The sequence below is a fragment of the Lytechinus pictus genome, chromosome 3 (assembly GCF_037042905.1).
Source record: "Lytechinus pictus isolate F3 Inbred chromosome 3, Lp3.0, whole genome shotgun sequence".
Taxonomy (NCBI): Eukaryota; Metazoa; Echinodermata; class Echinoidea; order Temnopleuroida; family Toxopneustidae; genus Lytechinus; species Lytechinus pictus.
The window spans coordinates 12,714,981-12,737,498 of NC_087247.1; the positions used below are offsets into that span (position 1 = coordinate 12,714,981).

Below are 22,518 nucleotides of genomic sequence, written 5' to 3' on the forward strand. Positions count from 1 at the left end.
TGTCATAAAATGTGATGTAAGACAAAGCATAGACCTATAGATCCATGAATAAAGAGAGGGAGAGGGGGTTGGGAGAGAACAGAGAGAGAATTAAAGTGGAGGAAAGAGATAGAGAGGGAGATGGTGATAAGGGGGCTAAGGGGGTCACTTGCCCGTCCTTTGGGATAAACTGAAGCCCCCTCTTAACATACACTATTCTTGTCTGACTGCCCTGCCCAGACAGAGGCAGGGTGAAAAAAAATCATCCCATCCTATTAAGACGCTTTCAGTGAGGTAAAAGCAGGAATGTGTCGGAATTTCGGCCTGCTCCGACTAGGGTAGAAGTGGCCTGGGGTAGAAAAACAACTCCACCCCGCCAACACCCGGACGCATGTTCTGTTAAGACGCTATCGGGGTGCAGTCTGTCTGAAAAGCTCTCTCCTCTCCCATTCCTTTCTCCCTTTCTGACCATTCACTCATCAACACTTTCTTTCTCCCTTTCTTCCATTCCATTTCTCTCCTCTCTCTCTCTCTCTCTCTCATTTCCCCTAATTTTTCATTCCTTTTTCCTTTTCCTTTCTCTCTCATTTCTTTTCTTTCTTTTTTATTTCGCCTCTCCTTTCCCTTCATTGTTTTCTTTCTCCTTTCCTCTTCCCTTAATTCCTTTATATCTTCCCTTCCCTTTTCTCTCCCACCTTTACTTTGTCTTTTTCTCTTTCTCCCCTTTCTTTTCAATGTCCTTTGTTACCCCTTTTCATTTTCTTTCCCTTCTTCTTTTGCTCCATTTTCCATGTTCTTCTCTCCCCTCTCCTTTCTCCTTTTCTTTCCTCTTTCTTCCCTCACCCCTTTCTCTTTTCTCCCTTCTACTTTTCTCTCTTTTTCCTCCTTTTCTGTCCTTTCTCCCTCTCCATTCTTTTTCATTCTTTTCCCTCTCCCTTTCTTTTCCATTTACTTTTTCTTTCTCTTTTTTCCTACCTTTTCTTGTTTCCCTTCCCTTCCCTTTTTCTTCTTCTTTTTTTCTCTCTCTTCCCCTTCATTTGCTTTCCCGTCTCCCTCTCCGTTCTTTTTCTTCACTTTTTTCCCTCTTCCCCCTTTTTTCTTCTCTCTCGCTTCGCTCACTCGGGACCTATTAAGCAACTTTTTACCACAAGCGCCATACTGTGCCCCCATCTCTTTTTTTTTTCTTTTAGGGATAAGCATAAAAAAATCTTGTTCACAGAGGCGTATACAGACCAAGAAAAAATAAAGAAAAAAGGAGAGAAAAGGGTGAAATATTAAATTATTTTTTCAATATTATGTCGAAATCTGTCACAAAATCGGAGTTTTGTAATAAAAATGTCGAAATTTTTACTCGCTTGCAACTTTTTTTAAATGATAATTTTTGCCCAATACGCCATTTCTGGCCCCCTCAAAATGCTTGCCTTGTTAAGCCATTGCCTGTTCAAACCAAAATATGACCGGGAATTTTTTTGCTCTTGCCAACCCCCCCCCCCCTCCCCGGCTACAGACCCCTAATACGACCCTGCACTCTGGTGGAGAACCAGCCCATCTCCATTCTGCCTACCACTGAAGTTTTGAATACCAATATTTGTGAAACTAAGAAAAACTTTAAGATATAAAATAATATCTTGAGAAATTAGTTTTCGATTGTTTTTTTCCATCCAGATCACTTCGGTAATCAAATTATTTAAATTATGGACCTATTACTTTCAAATCAAATAATTCCATGTAACACCACCCCGGAAAATAAAACGCGCACACTGCAGCTTCATTATGACGTCAGACTAATCCAGATAGCCAATGATTATTACGTCAAAGGCAAAAGCGCGCAGGCAGTGCGCTTCGATGGGATAAAACTGATATGTTTCTAATGTCAACATTAGTCTATCGTTCTCGAGTGACTTTACAGCTAGCTAGCTATCATTAGCTCTCTTATCTTGCTAATCATTTAGCTCTCATTTGCGATATCATTTCGTATTTCTGATTGCTATCAAAACTGTTATCAGTATGGGGTGCAATCGATCTAAGGTTATAGTTCTAACTAAACCTGGTAAGAATAAAAGAGGCTTCAAGGAGTTTCTTCGATGTAAAGTAGGCCTACAAACGAAGGTCGACTTTGGATTTCGGTCATTCAGACGTCAAAACAAGGTAACTGCATATATTCAGAAAAATAGGTATTATTTCTTTCTTCTTCTTGTCGATGAAATGTTTTTCATTGTCAACACAAAAAAACCCATCCTTATTATTTTCAATAATAAAATAACAGGTTTTAACTTTAAAAAATATCATGTTTATTGGCATTTTCTCATTACCGAAAAGAATGTGACTAAAAAACAAGTAGATAATCGGTTGCCCCAGGTCGCCCACTATCATTCTTTTTTTCTTCAAAAATCTACCTCTTTCTTTCTTCTTCTTTGCATCGTTTCTAAGGTGATGCCACTGCTTGTCCAACAAGCAGAAGAGCCCATTGTTACGTCACTAAACCAAAATGTTCAACCTGTTACGCGCAATACCACTGCGCCTCATCGCCACGTCACAAAGACCATCACTGCATCAGCCAATGTTCTGCCTCGCTGCTGGGACGAAACAGAGATCTCGAAAGCATTTGGAAAGCTTGGCCCTGCCGAAAAGGATAGTGCTTTCGAAAAGGAAGAGGACTGTCCTAGCAAAAGTGACGTAGATAAGGCGATCGACTTCATCCTTAGTCCACCTGCAGGTGAGAAGCAGCTTTTAACTACTATCATCTTCTCTTGGAATGAAAAGAAGCTAATTACACTCGTTTTGCAGGGATATAATTTAATAGAAACTTTGCTCAATAGGAGAATTATCGATTCATCATAGTTTTTTCATGTTATACACAGCTACATATTTATTTTTACTTTTTTCGACAGCGTCATAAATTTTGTTTTCTTATCCTGCTTTTCTTTGGTCATAGGTCGTGTTCTTATTTGGTTCTTATAGGGTTGCTTTTTTTAAATTCAGATTTCTTTTCTGTTTTGAAAACGTATACTGACTGACTCCTCTCCGCTCATTTCTTTACATTCTACATAGATATGATGACATTGGACCATTCTACGAGTGGACCCCCTAACATCTCTTATCAAGTCCAGGAATTTCCAGACATCCCAGGACTTGTCCCAAGTCCCACCGACCCTCGACCAATCTTCAAGGAGCTCGATATCTCATCATCATGGAGCGTTGGTCTTCGTCGTCCAAAAGGAAGAAGGCGATCAGTCTGCATCGTGTAATAACTTTGATTAGAGTGTTACTGACTCTCCCATCTCTAGAAAGCGAATCAATAGCCTTGCATGGCCTTTCGTTGGGATGGGAAGGATGTCCAAATATTGTGATGAAATCATGATAAATAAAGACTACCACTACCATTAATCGATGTTCTTTTTTGTTGTTGATTGACGTGGAATACAAATAAGAATAGGCAGATGAAGTGGGGAAATAAAGAGATTCCAGACCTAAGTCCTAGGGTTTCAAAATAAATCCCAATCAGCTGTGAATACTGCATTTATTATTACCACCAGAGAACTAACTTTTGAATATAAGAAACACAAATCTTTTAGCTTAAATCCGCAAGTTTTAAACAGCAATTGACCAAGTTTCGAAAATGGCAGGTTGCGGGTCCTAAATATGAAGACACCCGAAATGCCAATTCATCTGAAAAAAAAATATTCGAGCAAGACGTAGTATCAACTGGTGACATTAAACGGGGGAGGGGGATGAGGCATTTGCCCCGTCCCCCTCCATTTTTTTACCGTCGCCGCTCCCCCCCCCCCAAAAAAAAAAAAAGAGAGAGAGAGTATCCGCCCTTGCCCCGCCCTTGCCCCTCCCACCAACTTTAAAAATCTTCGTATATTGCCACTGTCAGTATCGCCCTAAATACTCTGGAATGTTCCCAGAGTGCATTTGTACATGAAAAGCCAAAGTATAGTCAACCTTTATCGTCAAGTTCTTTCAGCTATAGCGTGACTATACGTTTTTCCCTTGAGGATTACAACAAGAGGGCGGTTGAGGTATATACTACAAAAGTTACATCCAGTACACCACTTCATTTTTTCCCCCCAAATTTGACCGTTTGCCGACAGAAAAAAATATGTAAGAACTTCTATCTGTTCATGATGACAAGTCAGATCCTCTACAAATATCAAAATCATTTTTTTCATTCACTCTATATCATACGGAACTTCTCTTTATCAGAATTGTCATGTTTTTTTCACACATTCCACATTTCACTTTGGAAATGCCTTCTCGTTTGTTCAAACTTAATTTATTTTCAGTTATTTGGTTTCTTGTTTTAAGTCTTTCTTTCGAATCCTTCTCGGCATATTCCGGACTTTTCGCATTTTCAACGGAAAAACTCTCTACCACTCACTCATTTCTTTGATATTGCAAGTCAAATCACAATAGAGAGCTGAGGGGCTTTTGTCGAAAGTTGGTGGAACGGGACAGCATCGAAATCTCTTGACTCTGGACAACGACATATTTGCAATTGTTCGTCCGGTGAAAATCGTCTGATGATCTGCTGCCCCAGACCACCAACTTTCGAAAAAAAAGATTCTGCCAGTTCTCCATTGTGATCTAATTTGCATTTTCAAAGGAATCAATGCGTTGAAGAGAGTTTCCGCCGTAATAAATGGGAAAACTACCTATTGACCAATGTGTTGAAATATACTAAAAATCCCACCGCTGCCACCAGTCAGTTAAGAAAGTTATAGAAGATTGGAAATTACAAAGTCACTAGTCAACATAGGCTTGCACGGATCTCTATGATTTCATCAACTGTTCGTCACCTCTCACTGTCAATGCATTGATCGTCAACTTCTCACTTGATTTCTCGCTCTCAGACCTAAAAGCTCCTATCACGTTGCACATGTTGACAGATTATCTCTGCAGGTATCTATAAGGTCTCACGTGGCAGAAAAATGACAAAAGAAGTTGGATTTCTCTTTTCAAATAAAACATCTTCTTTCCGATTATTTTGTTCATAAGATCTTTGAAGAATATGACACAGTCAATCTAACTACGATCGATTGGACTAAAGTCCAGCAGTTGTGCTGAAAGACTGCCCTCTCACTTTGGAATTACTGGCTTTTATACACACAGAGAAATTAGGGTACAAATTTGTACCCCTAGGGGTACAATCCAATGCAACACCGGCTGCACCCTATAGGGTTCAAAGTTGTACCCCAAAGTTGGGGTACAAGTTTGTACCCCATGATGGGGTACAATATTGTACCCCCGGGTACTCCTGGGGTACAAATTTGTACCCCTTTTGGTAAAATTGTATACCCCTTAGGTAGAAATCTTTACCCTTTTCGTACAATTTATACACTTTTTCATTCATTTCCGGTGCAATATAATACCCCTTTGGTATAATTTTATACCCCATTTGGTACAAGTTTTTACCCATGTGGTACAATTTTGCACCCTTTTTGAGACAATGTTATACCCTTTACGGTATAATTTTATACCCCTTTTGTACAATTTTACACCCTTTTGGTACAATGTCCTCCATGTAGGGTTCAAATTTCAGACCCCTTAGGTACATTTTCATACCCTTTGTGGTACGATTTTATACCCTTTTTGGTTCAATTTTATATGTTTGGGGTGCAATTTTTCACCCCGTTGGTACAATTTCATTCCCTTGCTGGTACAAATAATACACACAACCACACACGTACACACCCACCTACCCACCCACAGCACACACACACGCTAACACGCACAACACACACACACACAATAAAAACAAACCAACTAACAAACAACAACAACAACAATAATAATAATAATAGTTATAATAATATTTTCAAATGAGCTGCAATAGGTCCTAATTGTGACACATGTATATGTATATGCCAATGAGGAGCTATTACAGTACATGTACTAGAAAGGAGAGTAGTGAATATACATTTGGAGTTCAACACATTTAATACATCATACATATTAAACACCATTTCTTGGCACAGACTTAATCAAAATCTGTAAACATGCCTTCAGACGAGCAATAATAATTATGTAAAGCAAAAAGGATGTAGCCTCACACTCTTTGTGGACATACAAGGCAATCTGACGTGTGGAATATCTATAAGCTTATACATTGTGATGTAAATAACAAACCAGCTGAACCAAGTGTCACCTATTGCGAGAAATGATGAGAAAGAAATATTTTCTCATTCATTGAAAAGGTACAAAATAATCGCATCGGTATCTTAAAAGTTTTGGTATCTGTTTTTGGAGGAAATATATGGACAAAAGTTTATATTAAAAAGTACAATCTAAGAAAAAACAAGTGGAGTGCCTCTGGTGGTTTTGCCTGCTTCAGGCAGCAGCACTTTTACAAAGAAATCAGGAAATATCACATGATACTCCTACCATAATACAGTCCCAACACCAAATTTGAATGTGACTGGACAAAAACAATGACTAAAAGAAATCTGAAAAACCATGATTACCATGGCAATAATGATTATGCCCACACCCTAATTCAATAGGCTTCTTAATATTACACATCAACACCAAATTAGAATATGAGCAGATGAAACATCTGGCCTGTAGAGTGCTCACCCTGAAATCTTCATTATTTCTTTATAAAAATTGTTACCATGGCAACAATGACCCTGCCCATATCCAAGAATCGACAGCTTACTTCCACTTGCCATAATACACGTCCACACCAAATTTGAATAAGATTGGATGAAAATTTTGGTCTGTAGAATGCTTACTAGACAATCTTAATTTTTTTTCAATATAACCATGGTTACCATGGCAACAATGACTCCACCCACACTACTAATGCATACGGAACGATTGGTGATGCTTAATGACCCTAATTACAAAGTTTCATGGAAAGAGACAAAAAAATTTTAAACCTACGTTGACATTTCTAAAATATAACCTCCAAGTTAAGTTTTTGATGTTTTTGGCTTGACATACCAAAGTTTGATGACCTCTGGTAACCTTTGACCTTGACCATGTGACCAGAAACTCATATTGTAACGATTTTAAGAACCCACTAAATAGTTAAATTGACGTTTGCAACAAAACTTTGCCTTGTTTCAGCACATTAAAATGTAGCAAATGTAACAAATTAATACTTTTGAGTTGATATAGGATAAAAAACTTGACTTCATTTCAGCACATAAAATAAATGAATCAATCGTAAAAAATTAAAATGTTTGAGTTGATAAAAAACTTTGCCTCATTGCAGCACATAAAATAAATGAAGGAGGTGTAATAAATTAAAATGTTTGAGTTGATACAGGAAACAAAACTTGGCCTCATTTCAGCACATAAAATAAATGAATCAATCGTAAAGAATTAAAATGTTTGAGTTGATAAAAAACTTTGCCTCATTGCAGCACATAAAATAAATGAAGGAGGTGTAATAAATTAAAATGTTTGAGTTGATACAGGAAACAAAACTTGGCCTCATTTCAGCACATAAAATAAATGAAGCAATCGTAATAAATTAAAATGTTTGAGTTGATAGAGGAAACAAAACTTGGCCTCATTTCAGCACATACAATAAATTAAAACGTTTGAGTTGATGTAGGAAACAAAACTTAGCCTCATTTCAGCACACAAAACATGAAATAAATGTAGCAAATGTAATAAATTAAAGGGAAACCAACCCCTGGAATTATCCTCACCTCAGGATATGAAGAAAATCCAGATGAACAAACTGAAAATTTGGGCAAAATCGGACAACCCGTTCAAAGGTTATGAATTTTCAAAGTCACAGAGATTTGACGATCACTGCCGCTCATGGGCATCCGTGCGATCGGCAAATTCGACGGAATCTGTGACGTCACGTCGGACAACTCCTCATTCACTCTGTACACCAAACTTCACATTTTCTCCTTTTTCTCGGAAAAGTCAACAAAATACCATTTTTTGGTTGCGGTATAGCATTTCTATATTGTTTTTGCTTGTATTTTGAAAAGATTCATGCTGCAACCTCACTCTAAATTTGACATTGATCAATTTTTAAATATTCTATGTACAAAGTGAATGAGGAGTTGTCCGACATGACGTCACAGATTCCGTCGGTTTTGCCGATCGCACTGATCCCCATGAGCGGCAGTGATCGTCAAATCTCGGTGACTTTGAAAATTCATAACTTTTGAGCGAGTTGTCTGATTTTTATCAAATTTTTACAGTTTGTTCATCTGATTTTTCTTTATTCAATGAGAGCACGATAATGTCAGGGGCTAGTACCCCTTTAAAACAAAACTTGACCTCATTTCAGCACATTAATGTAGCAAGTGTAATAAATTAAAATGTTTGAGTTGATACAAAACTTTGCCTCATTTCAGCACATTAATGTAGCAAGTGTAATAAATTAAAATGTTTGAGTTGATACAAAACTTTGCCTCATTGCAGCACATAAAATAAATTAAGCAGGTGTAATAAATTAAAATGTTTGAGTTGATACAAAACTTTGCCTCATTGCAGCACATAAAATAAATGAAGCAGGTGTAATAAAAAAAGTTTGAGTTGATCATGTTGATACAGGAAACAAAACTTGGCCTCATTTCAGCACATAAAATAAATGAAGCAATCGTAATAAATTAAAATGTTTGAGTTGATACAAAACTTTGCCTCATCTCAGCAAATGTAGCAAGAGAGTGTAAATCTTCTCATGTACACAGAACAGTCTTTAATTTTAGGGCAAAATAATAGAAATTTACGGCGGAATTTCCAACCAGAAATAAATCAGTCTAAACAAGGCTGTTAAGAAATCGCTGGACTCTGGGTGGTAGGGGACTTCCATCATCCAGTCCTGCAAAAAATTTCTGGTATAGCTGTAGGGTCCTCTTTCCACGTTGTGGGTACTGGACCCCAAACACATAAAAACTTGAGAATGTTGCAACAAACCCGGATGTGAGATCTGATGCTCGACAAACTTCTATCCCGTCCATGAATATGGCTAAATCACGACATTCAAAGGGGTTCCCTGATATCACTAGGGTAGGAGTAGGGCTCTGGGGTTCCTGACAAAATTGAGAAAGAGAAAGCCAATCGGAAATATAAAAACATATAAATCTTTAACCCTATTCCAACTGGGGAGGGGGGGGGGGTCAATTTGACCCCCCCCCCCTCGACAAATTTCGCGATCACTCAGCCGCGCAAAATTTTTTCACCACGAGACTCGCTGACTTTTTTCTTTAACGTCTTGCGCAACTTTTAAGACTGTTTTCGCAAAAATCGGGTATGTGGTTATGTTGCCGCACCACTTTTTGTACATGCATGTCAGACCGAAAATGGCTCAAAAACGTGATTTTGTGTGCAAAGTCAATGTAAATTGTGATTTCAGTCAGAATCCATAAAGATGTAGTTATTTTTTGTTTGATGGGCTGAAACTAATTTATTTCAGCACAAAAATGCTTCAAAAATGTCCTGCAATAAATTTCATAGAAAAAACAATAGAAAACACAAGGTCTAAAAAACAAAGAAATACATAAGAAATTCATAAATCAATAAAAAACATAAGAAATAAATTGTCATACCAAATTTTTTTCAAGTTGTGTCATGAGGGATATTATAAAGAATATTCACACCAAAAATTAGCCTTATAGGTGCTTTATTGAGGGAAATAGAGCAGAAAGTGTGATTTCATGCATAAATTTGCATAATTAATTATTTAAAAATAGAAATTAGGAATTTTCGGAAAATCAATCCATACAGTCTTGTAGTTTACACTTTGCTCTATCCGTGTGCAAAATTTTGCGGCGATTGCGCGATCCACGGCCGAGATCTGAAGTATAAACTTGGTCTCAAAAAGCCCAGTTAAAATAGGGTTAAAAAAGATTCTCGATATTCATTATTCCCTTGGAGGGAAAACAAATCAATGCAAAGAACTCTGACCAAAAACATTACTTTAATATACATGCATCAGTGATCTTTATAAAGAGGTTAAACTGTATTATTGATGGTACATTTCAGGCACCATGGAACGTTTTTGAAGAGTGGGGGGGGGGGGGGGCTGAGAGTGCGGGGCCTGTGGATAACGATTTTTACACATTGCCATAGGCTTGCACGCAATTTTTAAAAAGTGTGGTGGCTGCAGCCCCGAGCACCCACCCCCCCCCCCCTCCCCCCGCCCCCGGTTCTGCAGTCCCTGCAATTGGTGTCTATCTTAAATTAGAATTGTTAACATAAAAAAATGATAGCCTGGAATGACCTGGAATGACAATTAGATAAAGCCGACAAATGCAAAATTTAATCAATCCCAAGGAAAGTAGATACTAAATGCGGAATCTGAATGTTACCTTGTTTATAGTGTACATGGAGTCCTTTTCCCCAAATATCAAAGGAAACAGCAAGCATGACAATGCCACCAGTAAATCTAAAACAAAACCAAACAAAATAGATACATGTAAATACATTGTATTTCAGTTTTACGCTTTTGGAAGCTATTTCTTCTAGATCATAATCATGAAGGAAAGATAACGAAATATCCATGTTAATTGTCAAGGAAACACGTCCATTTTTTCTTCTCTTCTCTGAAAGGGTGATGACAGGGAAATTGAGCACCATAATAAATTATGATAAGAATAATAAACAAAGACTATGACAACTAATGTGGGATAGTTATGTTCCTCCTCATGCAATTAACTGATTTTGAAGGCATGGACGACAGTGACTTTAGCAGTACCAATTCCTTTTTATATGTAAGCCGAAATAAATGTAAATATCGCAAATAATTCCATAGCTTTTGGTACTATCCTCTACACCATAAAATAAATTGGAGGTATGAGGCACAAAATACCTTTCTTCTGCTTGTCTGTAGTCGCACCATCAACTTTGTCCTGATATTGCTCGATCACTTCTTGTGCTGCTGGCACCTTCAATCCTTCTCGGAGAATCACTTCTCCACTAGCTGTAACCGATTCGGCAATAGCGGCTGCTATTTCCTTTGCCCCATACGTATTTTGAAGCTCACGTATTAGCTAAAAAGAATGGATGGACACAAATTAAACAAAATGAGCCAATGTTCATAGAAGGTAATCAATAGCGCACTTATAACTAGCGCCTGGAGGGCATTTCATGAGGCTTGTTGCAGCAACAATACAAGCCTCATTCTCCGACACTAATATTTATTAAAGAGTAAGAGACGATGCTTTTTATCCAATCAAATTCATGGATTTCATTTGATTAATCCGCGCTGATTAATTTTCATTAAGTTTCATCAAAATATCCTCCATATTTCTTAAATGAAAACTGAACATCACACATGAATAAAGTAGTTAACTTGGTCGAAGATGTGCAGTATCTATAATCTATTGCATTTTCATCCATTTATTCCGAAAAATAGGAGCCGATATTTATAACTTTGCAGTTTCAATATTTTTTTGTACATGTACAATTTTAATAGTAAATAATAATCAATGTTGCGTTAAGATCTGATTTGGTGCGCGAAGAGATTGATGTGTACGTAGTAGTTTTAATGTTATCAAAGAAAGAAATACATTTAGTACTAACCTGTTTTTCAAACCTCAGTATCGGATATTCATTCAGAACATCCTGCAAAGCATTGGCTTGAATAAAACAAAGTCTATGACTTCGCGTCCGCTTCATTTTGTCCTGAATAATTGACGGGTCTGCGCCCCTCTTGGATGCCAGATCTTTTAATGACGCGATGTGTCTTTGGATGCTGGCTTCGTCTTCTCCCCCATGTGAGGTCTAAAAAAAAAAAAAAAAGAGCACATTAATTTTAAACAAAACGTCACATGAGTTCTTGAATGCATGAAAAATCATCGGCACACAAGATTGAAATTTCATTTGTTTCTATATATAAATCGACACATGTATTACAACCAACAATCTAATAGATGGCTTCTTTCACAATAAGTCATAACATTGAAATGCCAGATAGATGCTACAGATAACTCTAAAAAAGTATACGGTTGCTTTACCTCAATGCTATCCCGCTTCTTCCTTTTAACAGGAGATGGGGCCTTTTCCACGTTGTCCTCAGCACGCTTTCTGGGGCCATTGCGGCCATACAACTCCCTCCTCCTGGCTACATCAGTTGATGGTGTTCGAATCCCTCTCTCGTGTTTAAACTTTGTCCTCAGCGACTCTTTTATTGTATCCTACAATGCAAAAATAATGTGAGACATGAAGCATAACAGCATATTAAAAAAAAAAACCTGGTTATTTTAATAATTAACCCTGCATTAACCCTAACTAGGCCGGGGGCCGACGGATTTCGCGATCGTTTCGCTGCACGAAAATTTCTGATAACGCGGCTCGCTGACTTTTTTCTTTCAAGTTTCCCGCAACTTTTAAAACCGTTTTCATGATAATCGGACTTACCGTTACGAAATTACGTAACATTTTATACACGCATGTCAGCCTCAAAACTGCTCCAAAACGTGTTTTTGTGTACAAAGTCAATGCAAATTGTGTTTTTTCAATTAATTCACATAATAATTCATGTTTTTGCTTTCAGTGGCAGAAATCAATTCATTTTAGCATAATTATACTTGAAAAAATATTTGTAATAAATTGTGCCCAAAAAACAATAGAAAAAAAAGGTCGAAAAAACAATGAAATACATAAGAAATTGAAAAAAAAAAAAAAAAAAGAAATTCAATTTGTCAGTGCAATTTTTTTTATGTGGAATTGTTAGATATGATACCAGGAATACTTAGACCAAAAATTAGTTTGCTATCACTAGTATTTTGTGATTTAGAGAACAAAATGCCTTTTTATGCATAAATTAGCATAATTAATTAATTAAAAATAAACGGTGTATTTTTTCGAAAATCTGACGATGGTAATTTGTAGTTTACATGATGCTCTACTCGCGTGCAAATTTTCGCGGCGATAGCGCGATCGACGGCCGAGAACAGAAGGGGGGGGCCTGGGAGGCCCCCCCCCCCCCCCCGGCTCTGAGAACTCTCAAAATAGCCCAGCCTATTTAGGGTTAAAGGCCAAGTACAGTTTTGGTAAAAGCGAAATTTTTTATCACCAAATTTTGACTTCAAATCGGTATAAAATGAAACATGATATCATGAACATGTTGTACAAAAGATTGTGCAAAAAATGAACAAGTTTTGGAAAAGTTATAACCTAAAATGTGCAAAATATTTCAGCGTCGTGTCCCCCGATGCGAATTCAATATTTTCTTTCTTGATAAAGGACAACTTCTCATGCATAGAATTGGATGAAAATTTCAGAATTTATTCTTTGTGTATTCCTTTTTATCATGCTTTAATCAAGTCTTGGAAATAACTTTGTATATGCCCGATAAGAAGCAAATTATTGTTACAACCAATAGAGGGCGCTAAATACGATTTAACGGTCAAATTCAAATTTCCAAAAGAATTAGCTCGTAGAAAAAATGCTATGGTCTTAAAATGTGTATAAAAACTATATGTCATGGTAGATATCCCAAAAATTCACATTTCTTAATCCTTACCAAAACTATACTTGGGCTTTAACGTAATGAAGTGGAATGATTGAAAAGGTATTTAACAAGTTATATATTCTGACACATAATACACAATCAAGTTCCAGTCAAATCTGTGCAAAATCGATCTTTTTCATGGTATTTTTCCTCCATTTTGAAGTGGTATCAGACTCGCAAACACAAGATGTGTAAGGAAACACAAGATGTGTAAGGAAAAAAAAAGAACAAAAAATGTTTCAATATTGCATATTTGTTCACTACAATTTACTACTTATTATATGTTATCATCTCAAGAATCATTATCATTATTCTCACACACATGCGCGCATGTAAAACTTACATATCCCGAACCATTTATGGTTCGATCCTTCAAAATCGGGTGCTTGTTAATCAGTGCACTGCACACAGCATTGTACTCCCATGAATGAGGGTACCTGTAGTTAAAGAGAGAGAGAGGGAGAGAGAGAGAGAAAGAAAGAAGAGAAGACAGAAACACACACACAGATAGAAAGAAAGAGAGAGAAAGAGGGAGAGAGGAGAGGAACCAAACATAATAATGTACATGCACAAGATTCGATTAAATTTTTGAGGGTACATCAAAGCAATACAAAAAAATTGGTAAATCTATAAATTATGTACAGCTGATCCCCTGCATACAGGGCCTTCATAAATTAACTTTCCATCATTCATATCTGATTTGCAAACTCGGTGTAATGGTCTTTCATGATGATGGCCCAAATAGTGAAATAGCAAAGTAAAATAGCAGAAAAGTGAGGTCGGACGTACAAAAGGTTGATCAGTTTACGGAATTGCCCGTATACATGTATAATAATGATACAAATGTTTGAATATGTACACAAACCAAGCAATATATATTTTGTTCAATACAGACTTAATATTGTAGGGTTATAATAAGCTTTATATGGTTTATTATAGATTATTGTAGGGTTCGGGCGCTGATTGAGCCAATATATGTCCTAATAATGAAAACTCACTGAGGAGAAAGACAAATTTTAACGCAAACTTACACTGCCACTTGAACCATGTTGTCATACAGATGCGACACAATTTTTCTCCTCCACTTCCTTTCCAGAACAGCCTTGTTGTTGTCATTTAAGAGTTTTTGCACATCGTGGGGCATTTCAGGCACTTTAAAATTTACAAAAAAGCTACTCCTTGCTCCTTCAGATGTCAGCGTCTGAGGACATGTGGAAGCGACTGAAGTCCTGCGCAAAAAGATGATGATAACAATTATAATGATAATAATACTAATAATATTAATGGCAATAACAACATCTCGTGTATATAAAAATCAGCCAAATGCTTAATTGATTTACAATAATAGAAATAAATCATTGAGTGAATAAATTACAATCCGATTAAAAGAAACATGAGGAAAAATATAAGTCTATGACATTTACTACTCCAGGCGTTTGCCTCACGCATTAAAATGGAAAAGATGAACAATATATGCGGATAACGTCAACATAATATGCATACAGAACAGACAAAAAATAACCTACTGTCTTGATGGGACCTCCCTGTCTTCATGGATATCAGAACTCGCTTTGTCTTCTGTGTCCTCGTTTGGGTCATCCAAAACCTTCACCCTTGACATTGTTGGAGGAAGTTCATCCTCTTCTTCCAGGTCCAGCCAGTCACCAAAGTCTTTATTGAAGACCTGCAGGCTGTCGGGTCTCCTCATGTTAAATTTGGAGGCAATCTTCACCCTCAAGTCATCAATTGTGGCATTTTCTTCAATGATAACCTGCTTCTTTGAAGTCCCACAAGAAACATGATACTGCAACACTAAAGGAAGAAAGAAATATGCACGATATGTCATTGATTGTCTTGATTGGGTGTATTGTTGAAGCAAAACAGTGCGCAAAATATCTGAGAAGTATTATTGTTTGTTGTACTGCACTTATTATATAGAGTAGCCATGAACAATGACAGTAATTATCAATAAATAACACTGCTAACAATAATAATAATAATAATAATAATAATAATAATAATAATAATGATAATAATAACAATATTATTATTATAATATTATTATAATAACAAGGCATTAGCAATATTGTGTCTCGCCCACTTGAGAAAATAACCAGAAATATTGTGATCTCTGTTGCCACGCAAAAGAATTGTATCTATGGTTGATTGTGAAATATCTGCCATAGAATGTAATATCCCATGAGAAGGGTTATTTCATGAAATGCTACTTCCTCTATCTACTCCCCCTTCCCCCACCTTCCCCCGTCTTTGAGACAGAAGAAAAAATCCATTCGTATGATTTTTCTGCTTCTAATCAAAGCAAGATATTTTTTGGCCGGAGCGAGCCTTTAAGCCCGTGCAGGTAAGTTTTTTTCTGGTCCCCAAATAGCACCTGGGTGAAAGTGGCAGATGTAGTAAAATTTCTTGCCAGAAAGTCCCAGGAATTCACATCTAGACCACGACACCTCCACTATTCATGACAAATTTGTGAATTTCACACTATCAACATCAAAATCGTATCACACTGACATTCAGAGAGGATTATACATACCTTTTAGTCGGCTTAGAGATGACCAACTGACAAGCTGGGTCGATGCACTCTCACCCCAAAATTGCCATGATAGTGGCTGTATAATCAACCTACATCTCTCTCTATATATACATTAATTTATTCATTCAATTGTTAATTTACCATTTAGAGAGTAGCAAAACTACTTGAACGCATTGGAAAATATGTTAGATACTTATTCAGACTCAGTATCTAGACTATTAAAAAAAAATCTTCTTTGCTAGGTGAGATGAGCATTTAAATTGTAGCCATTATAGAACCACAAAATACAATATATGTTAATTGGAAAAACACGAAGTAAAAGAGCCTGAGCAGTCAGTCCTAGCAGAACCTTTGTCAGAGACAAATGACACATGTATGAGATAAACGAAAAAGTATATAAAGAAGGAGAGAAATAAAAAACTACTAGAAACCTAAAAAGAAACTGGACAGCACAGGACCTCTACTGTTTTCTGAACACACCACAAAAATAGCAATAATTGCATGAAATGCTGAAAATAGGTTAATAGAGGGCAAGATTCAATTTTCCTTACAACAACAAAGGTCTATGTTTCAACGATACCATGCACTTGTCATCTATCTCATAAAGACTAAGACTCTGGAAATCCCTTCTTGGTCCTGCCTTCATCACACTCCATCTTTCTGTTACACCAATTTCATATGCATGAAGATGCCTGTTAAATCTGCACGTATCAAACTCCTTGATGCATATATACCAATGTGTGTCACATTGTAAAATATGCTTAACCTTCCCAAAGACAGGAATTTCTTCATGCTTTATATCTATGATGATAACATCATCATCTTGATAAGTCATGGAATTTACTTGCACAGAATTTGTCTTCCACAAATTGCCTTCGTGGACAAGACTCATTTCAGTCAAAACTCTTTGGAGAGCACGAGGCAGTTTAAGCACTGAAATCTGTCTGCAATTACTAAGAGCACTCTCTTGCTGCTGGAAAAATGACCCTGCATTCATTTGCCAACATTGGAGAGACTGATGACGTGTTGTCAGGGTTAAGGCAACATTTCTAAAGTTACGGACCACAGACGATAGATTCTTGAAATATTGGTGCTTAGATTCAAATCTCATACACCAAAAGTTTCTAAGAGGTCCAAAGTCTGAAAGATGTCTGTGGTAATGGATCAAATAATGAAGTTTGCAAGGATATTGATCTTGTGAATATTTTGCAAACAATTCACTTAGATCGATTACCTCTTGCTGCAGATATGGAAGCCATGATTTCTTTACAATGGGTGAGAGGCAAATATCCACAATCTCTCTGCAAGAAAGATAAAGCTCCCATATATCTGCATCTTCAGGCACAAATTCACCTATCAAAAAAGGCAATAGCCTGAACAAGCATAGTTTCTGTGACGCAGAACCAACTATATTGGGCTCATTGTGCTTCACATTTTTGGCCTGAATTACAACGGGCTTGCTCATTGCATCATTACTACCATATTTAAATTCTTCCATTTTCTTCTGCAGTTTACTACTGGAAAAATTCAAACATCGTTGTGTCAATAACTCTTTGAGGACAACTCTTATCACATGATGGACAACTCCCTCAAGCAGATCATGCATGGGATCAGGGGGTAAACACTTTGTAACATCAAAATATCGCAATTCATCGAGAACACATGGACGATAAACACCATAAACAGAACAATTGTGACTGTCTGCTTTAATGGCATTTAAATGATATGCATGTACTTCTGTGGTTCGGAGAACAAACTGACTTTCTTCAAATTTTGTGCAGATCTCAGGTTTCAATGCCATACAGTGCCTACAAATACGCCCAGAATTGAAACAACTGGAAAACCCACCAACAGCATGAGCCGAGAGATTGTCACCACACATTGCAATGACAGAACCAAGGCGGTGATGCGTTGTGCCATTCACATTTATGAAGATGCCATCTTTTTCCAGAATCTTTAGGTCAGTGATGAGGGGTTTAAGTATCCCTTCATATCCATATTTTTGAGCGATTTTGTTCCTAACAAGGAGAGCAAGATGGATATTTGACAAGGTTGATCGATATTGAGCCTCAATATTTTCCACCATGTAGTACACTGCAAGCAACTTTTGCTGACCACGTTTTGCCCCCAATGGGTTGACAATTTCGAACTCGTCAGTGTACAACACAATCCTCAATGCATGTGGATGGGCAGAGTAAAATTCACTACTCTGGAAATGAGCCCCAGCTTTATATCCTGCTAATATATCAGGATCAGAAACCTCCATGAAGTTGGCATTCATACTAGCCCATACATCTTCCTGGCCAAGGTATTGTTTTAACACCTCAAGAATGGGAACATACTGCATTGTATGTTTGACCGGCCGACCATTTACCAATTCTTCACCTAAGATCTTTTCGTGAGATTCTATCAAACCTAAATTGGCCTTGCAATATTTCTCAAGAAGAAAATCGGACCCAATCGACTCAAAGATTGTATCACATGTAAGATCATTGAGTTCATCTTCTGGTTCTCGACATGCAGGAAAATTATAAGGACCTTCGTGATCTGTGGTACTTGTATGGGACTCATTTACAAATGACACGAGAGAACGTACACTACTCATGATATCTTGTACAACTACTCTAGGGAGATTATATTTCTCCCTAGTTTTAAGAGCAAACATTGCCAAATGCTTTTGTAGCATTTCCCTGTTTGAACTACGATCTCTTTCTCCCAGTTGCACATCATCAAGCACGTGACCATAATTTTCAAGTTCATCATCAGAATGCTGTTCATCATTTTCCTGGGCTAAGTGGTTAGGGTTCTCTTCAAGATCAAGGAATAATCGATGCTTTCTATACATATGTGATCGATAGGAATGGAATTTGCTAAACCCTTGTACGCAACCCTGTATATTGCATGTGATATAAAGGTTGGGCTCATGCTGATGAACTGCGCCTACATGACTTAGCAGTCTTTGCAGAGACCGTAAATGGATACCACACAATGGGCATCGAAATGGCAAAGGTTGAGGAAACATGACAATAATTACCGTTCTGGTCAAATGATAAACAAACTGATGAACGAAAATTATAAAATCATGAAAATGTATCATCCAATGACTAACAGTTGCAGTTACACATATGCCATATGGCTATGTAAGTTATAATGTAGCATATTTATTTAGATTCCACGTTAAATGCACACTCTCATTGTTAAATTCCTCAATTTTTTAGTTTCTCTGCTCTGGCCAGAAGGAAATTAACTAAAGAAGTTGAAAAATAAGTGTCAAAGTGGTAATTAGTAATTTTTATGTCTCGATTCACGTTAGTCGCACCACAACGAAAATGAAGGAGTGGGACTGGTCAGAATTTCTAACCAGCGTCCGTTCGTGGCAGTTTCGCTACTCATAACTGGAAAAATTTGCAGGTAAAAGATCAATATTCTGGCAAAATTATGATAACATAGAGAATAGATGCTAAGCGGCTGAAAATACTCACTTTTAGACGGATTTGACAATGATTTCCAGAGAAATTGCACCACCGTTCACAGCTTGCACGAGCGTCCACCGTTCACAGCTTGCACGAGCGTCTTGCACGCCGGCTCAAAGTTGGCGGCAAAGTTGACGGCATGGTCTTATCTTTAAAACCCATTTAAGGATGATTCTTATTTTAATTTGAACAGTATTAAATATTCTACCAAGAATGACACTATCTTAGGGCTAAATCGCATAGTAAATAATATATATTCATGTTTAATGCGTTAATCATACATTGGGAATTGAATTATCTAATATTTATGTAATATAAAGCTTATGTATGGGTCTGGAAACCACACTAATCTTAACACAAGAAAGGTTCAAAATTATACCCCTCGCAAGAATCCGCTGTTCTTGGCTAAAAACCAGTACCCCAAGGGTACAATATGATCGCGTGGGTGATAATGTCTCGAAATGTACCCCAAATGTACCCTAATTTTTCTGTGTGTAGAGAGCTATGATACTTCCGAAGCATCCTTGAGCTCATGTCTGTCCTTTGCACAAAAAAAAAAAGAAGAAAAAAAACCACAGGGTTTGTCCACGGCCATTCCGGCAAGGGGTCGCACGCGAATGGGCGTCAGTCCTTGATGTTATGTAATACAAGAGCAGACTCTGTTGACGAGCGAGACCCTAGATTTATGCCAAACAGAATATAATAGAACAGATCTGTCCTCAGCTTGGGGTCAGGCGAGGTCGCACGCGACAGAGATCAGCCATTCCTGGGCGAGGTCACACGCGAATGAGGCCGAGGGACTGGCCTTGTCGTTATGTAAGAGCAGGACAATCTCCCCTCACAACCAAGGTTCTGGTCATAAACAGCGTCTGACCTTGGACTTGGGACGGTCTGACCTCAGGTGAGAATGCCTGGAGGATACGCAGGCAATCGGGATGCAAACATGCTCGCAAGCTCATAAGCTATGCCAAAGGCTATACAATTTATTGAAATACTCAAAAAATACTTTGTTCTCCCCCCCCCCCTCGCTTTCTCTCTCTCTCTTTCTCTTGTTAAGCTACGCTGAGAATGCTGGAAGTGTAATACAAAATTTGATTTTTTTTTTTGCACTATTTTGATCCAAGAATGCATCTCGAAATTTTGAGCATAAGCCAAAGAAGAGCCATGCAGTCTCTGTATATAATAGGCCCAAATTTTTGTTATGGGGAGGGATCCTCGGAAAATGAAAACGCGCATACTACAGCTTCATTATGACGTCAGACTAATCAAGAGATCCAGTGATTATTACGTCAAAGGTAAAAGCGCGTAGGCAGTACGCTTCGATGGGATAAAACTTATAGGTTTCTAATGTCAACATTAGTCTATCGTTCTCGAGTGACTTTACAGCTAGCTATCAGTAGCTCTCTTATCTTGCTAACAATTTAGCTCTCATTTGCGATATCATTTCGTATTTCTGATTGCTACCAAAACTGTTATCAGTATGGGGTGCAATCAATCTAAGGTTATAATTTTAAAACCTGATAAAAGTAAAAGAGGCTTCAAGGAGTTTCTTCGATGTAAAGAAGGCCTACAACCAAAGGTCGACTTTGGATTTCGGTCATTCAGACGTCAAAACAAGGTAACTGCGTACTTTCATAAAAATTGATATTATTTCTTTCTTCTTCGTATCAATAAAACGTGATTCCTTGTCAACAATGAAAAGCCCGACCTTTCCATTGACAACGTTTATGTAGAGTAATCAAAAGTTTCATTTTTTTTCTATCATGATTACTGCTAATTTCCCTTGATATTATCATTAATAATGTGATACAAAACAAGTAGTGATCACTATTCCGGATCGCCCAATATTATTCTTTTTTCTTTAAATATCTACGTCTATTTTTTTTCTTCTTTTCATCGTTTCTAAGGTGATGCCACTGCTTGTCCAACAAGCAGAAGAAACAATTGTGACGTCACTAACCCAGAATTTTCAACCTCTTGCGCGCAATACCAATGCGCCTCATCGCAACGTCACAAAGACCATCACTGCATCAGCCAATGTTCTGCCTCGCTGCTGGGATGAAACAGAGATCTCGAAAGCATTTGGAAAGCTTGGCCCTACCCTAAAGGAAAGTGCTTTCGAAAAGGAAGAGGACTGTCCTAGCAAAAGTGACATAGATAGGGCGATCGACTTCATCCTTAGTCCACCTGCAGGTGAGAAGCGGCTTTTAACTACCATCATCTTCTCTTGGAATTAAAAGAAGCTAATTACACTCGTTTTGCAGGGATATAATTAAATAGAATCTTGGCTCAATAGGATAATTAATCATTCATCATCATTTTTTTTTCATTTTATACATACCTACATATTTATTTTTACTTTTTTTCGACAGCGTCATGATTTTATTTTCTTATCCTGCTTTTCTTTGGTCATAGGTCGTGTTCTTATTTGGTTCTTAGGGTTGCTTTTTTAATTCAGATTTCTTTTTTGTTGTGAAAACGTATACTGACTGACTCCTCTCCGCTCATTTCTTTACATTCTACATAGATATGATGACATTGGACCATTCTACGAGTGGACCCCCTAACATCTCTTATCAAGTCCAGGAATTTCCAGACATCCCAGGACTTGTCCCAAGTCCCACCGACCCTCGACCAATCTTCAAGGAGCTCGATATCTCATCATCATGGAGCGTTGGTCTTCGTCGTCCAAAAGGAAGAAGGCGATCAGTCTGCATCGTGTAATAACTTTGATTAGAGTGTTACTGACTCTCCCATCTCTAGAAAGCGAATCAATAGCCTTGCATGGGCTTTCGTTGGGATGGGAAGGATGTCCAAATATTGTGATGAAATCATGATAAATAAAGACTACCACTACCATTAATCGATGTTCTTTTTTGTTGTTGATTGACGTGGAATACAAATAAGAATAGGCAGATGAAGTGGGGAAATAAAGAGATTCCAGACCTAAGTCCTAGGGTTTCAAAATAAATCCCAATCAGCTGTGAATACTGCGTTCATTATTACCACCAGAGAACTAACTTTTGAATATAAGAAACACAAATCTTTTAGGGTGCGTTTATCCGCCACTTTTTTACCCTAGA

At 37.5% G+C, this 22,518-nt stretch overlaps 1 protein-coding gene across 2 annotated transcripts; it reads right to left on the reverse strand.

The window, feature by feature from the left end:
* Positions 1-5,780: 5,780 nt before the first annotated feature.
* On the reverse strand, positions 5,781-19,662 carry LOC129267283 (uncharacterized). 2 transcript variants are annotated; one of them, XM_064096397.1, is made up of 9 exons: positions 19,445-19,662; positions 14,938-15,223; positions 14,443-14,640; positions 13,755-13,848; positions 11,913-12,092; positions 11,479-11,679; positions 10,766-10,946; positions 10,266-10,342; positions 5,781-8,987 (listed from the first exon to the last, which is right to left on the reverse strand). In XM_064096397.1, coding segments are annotated over exons 1-9 (1,491 nt in total). In that variant the 5' UTR covers positions 19,446-19,662; the 3' UTR covers positions 5,781-8,714. The 2 variants fall into 2 exon arrangements, with proteins under 2 accessions (XP_063952467.1, XP_063952466.1); XM_064096396.1 differs by lacking the exon at positions 19,445-19,662 and having other exon boundaries at positions 14,938-15,359.
* Positions 19,663-22,518: the final 2,856 nt, after the last annotated feature.

Bases quoted from the DNA above. Each gene is read 5' to 3' on its own strand.
- LOC129267283 (XM_064096396.1), bottom strand. From the start codon at position 15,257: ATGACATATCGTGCATATTTCTTTCTTCCTTTAGTGTTGCAGTATCAT. The intron at 13,849-14,442 runs GTAAGTTTGCGT...CTTTAACTACAG, and splicing joins AACATGGTTCAAGTGGCAGT to GTACCCTCATTCATGGGAGT. The intron at 10,343-10,765 runs GTATTTTGTGCC...GTTTTGTTTTAG, and splicing joins TACAGACAAGCAGAAGAAAG to ATTTACTGGTGGCATTGTCA.